The sequence below is a fragment of the Mytilus californianus genome, unplaced genomic scaffold (genome assembly GCF_021869535.1).
Source record: "Mytilus californianus isolate M0D057914Y unplaced genomic scaffold, xbMytCali1.0.p SCAF_2, whole genome shotgun sequence".
Lineage (NCBI taxonomy): Eukaryota > Metazoa > Mollusca > Bivalvia > Mytilida > Mytilidae > Mytilus > Mytilus californianus.
In genome coordinates this window covers 37,148,344-37,152,946 of record NW_026262668.1, presented here as the reverse complement: position 1 = coordinate 37,152,946, position 4,603 = coordinate 37,148,344, and the positions used below count along the sequence as shown (strand labels likewise).

The window sequence follows — 4,603 nt, the reverse complement described above, 5'->3', positions numbered from 1 at the left end:
CTCTCTTTTTCTATCTCTTCAGTAACCAAATGATTTAGAATGCAAGATTAACAAGTATAGACAAACCCGGATTTAGAATGCATTATTAACAAGTACAGTTAAACCCGGACAAGGATTCAGAGCTATGCACGAGATAGATACATTCCTCTGTTCAATGATTTCTTTGATTAAAAGCAGCAAATTTCAATAAAACAACATCCGTTAACCCATTGGGTTAACAATTTTGAGTTCTCCCTAAACCAAGTGAAATACATCTGAAATGTTTTGTAAGCATCATCATATTTGACTCTAATCTATCCCGAACGTACTTGTTTAACCAACTTCGTAAACGTTATTGAATATAGTGAAATAGAAGAAAATTACTTTGGACACCAACCAATCCGGAAAGTCAGAGATACGCATAACTTACGTCAAATAATAAAGTGAACCATTTGAAAATACGGACAAAACAAAAAAAAATAATAAGTCATATGATTGGTATATGTATTTGATGTTAAGAATCATTTTATAATGTTTTATAAATAAAAAGAATGAAATAAAAGTTTATTTAAGTCATTAGTACAATATATTAGAACTTTGATTTCAGTTCATAGGCATTATAGTATCCTTGAGATATTGGCATAGCTTATGCCTTTTGCTTTTTGCAGACAGATATGCTAGAATGTTTTAAATTATTAATATCTACAAATCATTCCTTTAAAAGTTTGTCTAAACTTTTCACTGAGAAAACACAAAATTGCTAAATTTATAGGACTAACAACCATATAAACTACGTATATAATTCCAGAAAGTAAAGCATTACTTGGGGTTATTCTGTATTGGGAATTTAGATGTTCATTTAGCAGCAAACTGGCAGTAACTAGTTCTGTCACACAAGCAATGGATGCAATCAAAGATACAGCAAAATCCATTCGCTCTAAAGAAGCAATGGAGAAAGAGGTTGATTGCTTACGCCATTTTTGGATGTCAGACGATTTTCGAACTAACAGAATAGTGAAAATAATAAGAAGAATACATGGAATGAATCGTAGAATAAACATTCTGGTAATAAACTCTTCATCAGATTTCGCCTTTATCAATCGTCTACATCCTGTCAGTGTAAATTTTCTATCTCGAGATATGATTTCGACTGGTTCATATGATACGTCAAGAAATGTATCAATCTGTGCACACACACTAGCGACAATTACAGAAATACTGAACAGAATCCCATTTCTCATGGTGCAAAATCGTTTTACTTTCAACGGAAAAGAAACTACGAAAAATCTCTCTATCGAAAGGGCAACTGTTAGGCTCAATGATATAAGATGAAATACTGTGGGGAGAATAATTTGACATATTTCAAATATATAGCACCATTCTATTTTTAAAAAGTTTTCCACATGGTCGACACTAAAAAATTTTACGTTGAAAGGAACTGGAATGATACCGGTAAGAATATCAGCAAAAGCAATAGCAACCATTACGGCATGCGTAGACGTCCGGAACTTTCCTTTTATAATTGTTGCAATAAGCAGAACATTCATAATTATAACAAAGACGGTAATGATTGGTCCAACATATCCGTAAAAAATATATGCTTCATTTTCGAAATAAGTTTTAAAATTAAATGGTACGGTTCCATTTGGCATATGTGATGGTCCACCTGCTGGCCTTGACATGTTAGAATGATGTTTGCGTGGAGGTCTCATTGTCATGGAAACGTTTAAAAATTCTTTAAAAAGATTCTTTGCTAATTGAGAACTTTCAGTTGTTTTTGGAATCTGGCAGTATATCCAAATCTGATCTGCAAAATAAAATACAGGAATTGTAAAATAAATCTGTAGAATACATTTATTACTTGGCTATGGTCACCTAATAATTCATGTCCATAACTATATTTAACAGGAAATTTACTACGTTATATTTGTTAAGTCACTTAATAATTAAGAGTAATTGAATAAATCAGCCCAACTATGATTGGCCAGTGCAAATGCAAATATTATGTTTCAAGAAGGGACAAATGATACTTTTAAAAAATCCACTGTAATTGGAACAAAATAAAATCACCGAAACATCCTCAAATTACTGGATTGTTTTTATTGACAACCTATTTGTTAAGTTTCTAGCATGTGTTTTTTCATCTTATATCGGTATTCAGTTTAAGCAAAAGGAAATTAAAAATGTGTTCTGTCTTAAAACAAATGGGTTAACAGAAAAGATCCTCCCCTCTTGTAATATGGTTTTGATTGCTTGAAACATTACAGATACAGAAGACAAAAAATCATTTCAGTTGCATTATTCAGAGGACAGTATCATTGAAATCATGTATGATTCTCTGATTTATTGAAACTTGAAAACTAAGCGTTTGTAAAAAGTGGTAACTGATATGATAAGTGTTATCAAATTTCAGTCGCTGTAACTGAATTTTGGGATTTGTACAATTCTATGCTCAGTATCATGTTGTGATTTCTCTCTAAATTTGTTTGATGATAAGCGACAGTAGTTTTCCAAATTTTTGGTCTATATAAAAATTAGTGTGGTATGATTGACAATGAGACAAATATCCACCAGAGTTCAAATGAAGTGGATGTAAGCAATTATAAGCAACCGTACGACCTTCAACAATAAGGAAAGCCATACCTTATAGTCGGCTATAAAAGGCTCATACATGAAAAAACGGAACAATTCAATTGAGAAGACTAACGGCCTAATTTATAACCAAACAATTTAAGAAAAGCAAATGTGATAGACATGAACCATCGACAACCACTGAACTACATGCTCCTGATTGGAGACAAGCAAATAGAGAATGTGGCGGGGTTAAACTGGTTTGCTGGCGCCAAACCATCCCCCTTACCTGTGACAGTGATGTAACAGTACAACATAAGAACAAATAATTATAATCAGTTGAAAAGGGCTTAACTCATCAGATCGATTCAAAGCAGAAAACATCTAACGAAAACACAAAGTATCTATACATCTATACATAAAAAAAAAACACCAAGTAAAGACACTAAGCAAAGATACTTAGCAAATGATATGCACATTGCAGATGTAGGTAGCGAGCTTCAAAACTAATTTTCCATTTTAAGGATAAAAAATGTGTTTTAAAAGGTGCTTGTCTCGAGGATCAAATAGCTAAAATATAGCGACAGTAATTTACCGATGTTAAAATCTTGTAAATCGATTAAGAAAAGACAATTCAGGGTAACAAATCGAAACCACATGGATGCTTTCGACAGGGTGTGTGCATCATCCACAATGCACATTCACACTCTTTTAAGAATGTCACAATCGCGACTGGGACTCAATCGGTAAACCAACAGATCATTTACTGGTTTGGCAGTCTTTTTTTTTCTTCTTTTTTTTGCAGATTTTGAGATATCAGAATAGTTCTCTTATCTCTAATATTAACTATTGTGTCCTATTTGGTAAAATTACCGATTAAATGAAGAGTGGTATATATATCAACAAAAAAGAAAAAGACGGAAAATGATTATGCACAGCTATAGTCGAACTCTTATAAAACTTAACAAATATTTTCCAACGGGTCGATAATTATCGATTTTATATTTTTCTTAATTTTTCATTTTCTTGGGAGTTCTTATATAATACCCGGTCTTTGAACTACTCCGTTTGAATTGATTGTAAATAAATAGTAAAGTAAAACTGTTTTAAATGAATCAAGGTTAATAGCGGGTCCGATCCTGCGCCACTGCATGCAATTAATTCAGGTAACATGTATGCTGAGGCAAAAGGAATCTTTAGATTCCATAGAAGCCAATAAAAATTTTACGAAATTTTACTTGGGCATTGAAAGTTATAGAATTTCAATCTATTGGCACAGAAAACTAAAGACTAAGCAACACGAACCCCAACAAAAACTGGGAGTGATCTCAAGTGCTCCAGAATGTATAAAAAAGTAAAGAAAAAAAACGTCAAAAAAGCTCTTAGTACATTTCTAACATAAAAACCATGTTCAATTATTCATTTCATTGAAACATTGCAGTAAAAATTGTCATTTCTACTAAACAATAAGTTACTTCAAGAAATATATGGCCCAACCATACGTTTTTATTACAATCCAGGTTGACAGAATACTCTCTTATTATAATGAAGCACCCGAATACACCAAAATTCTGTCATCAAATGCAAAAAAAGAAGTATTCAAACATTTACAGAAATATCACAACTTGTCTTCTCTTCTTCTGATATACAGTTTCAGCTTCAATTAATATTGAAGATTACATCAGGATTAAAAGGGCATGACGTCAGGAAAAACGTGCATGGCGTCATGAAAAAAGGCTAAATTGCTTTAGATAAAACACTTATCAGAATTACAACATCTCATCCATGGGGATTAGTTGGTCAACCCCCTTAGTTTTGGTTGTCATGGTCTATTGACATTAAATCTTGGGCATGTTACAGCTTAAAATTAAAAGGTCAAACCTCAGATAATTACAATAAGACCATCATCACTATCATCTTAAAAATTACATGTATATGTACATGAATATTAATATTTTGGTGAAAGAAGTTCATCCTCTCGATCTACTTTGTCATATTCCTTTCATATTTATTTAAATAAATGCTACAGGGATATATACATGTACAACAATAA

The 4,603-nt window shown here is 32.1% G+C and overlaps 1 protein-coding gene across 1 annotated transcript; it reads right to left on the bottom strand.

The window, feature by feature from the left end:
• Positions 1 to 482: 482 nt before the first annotated feature.
• On the bottom strand, positions 483 to 1,780 carry LOC127729821 (sex peptide receptor-related protein 2-like). The gene has a single exon (XM_052237739.1). It carries the CDS (start codon positions 1,695 to 1,697, stop codon positions 675 to 677), a length of 1,023 nt encoding a protein of 340 aa, XP_052093699.1. The 5' UTR covers positions 1,698 to 1,780; the 3' UTR covers positions 483 to 674.
• Between the last annotated feature and the right edge of the window lie 2,823 nt (positions 1,781 to 4,603).

Coding starts and splice junctions, on each gene's coding strand:
- LOC127729821 (XM_052237739.1), bottom strand. CDS start 1,697: ATGACAATGAGACCTCCACGCAAACATCATTCTAACATGTCAAGGCCA.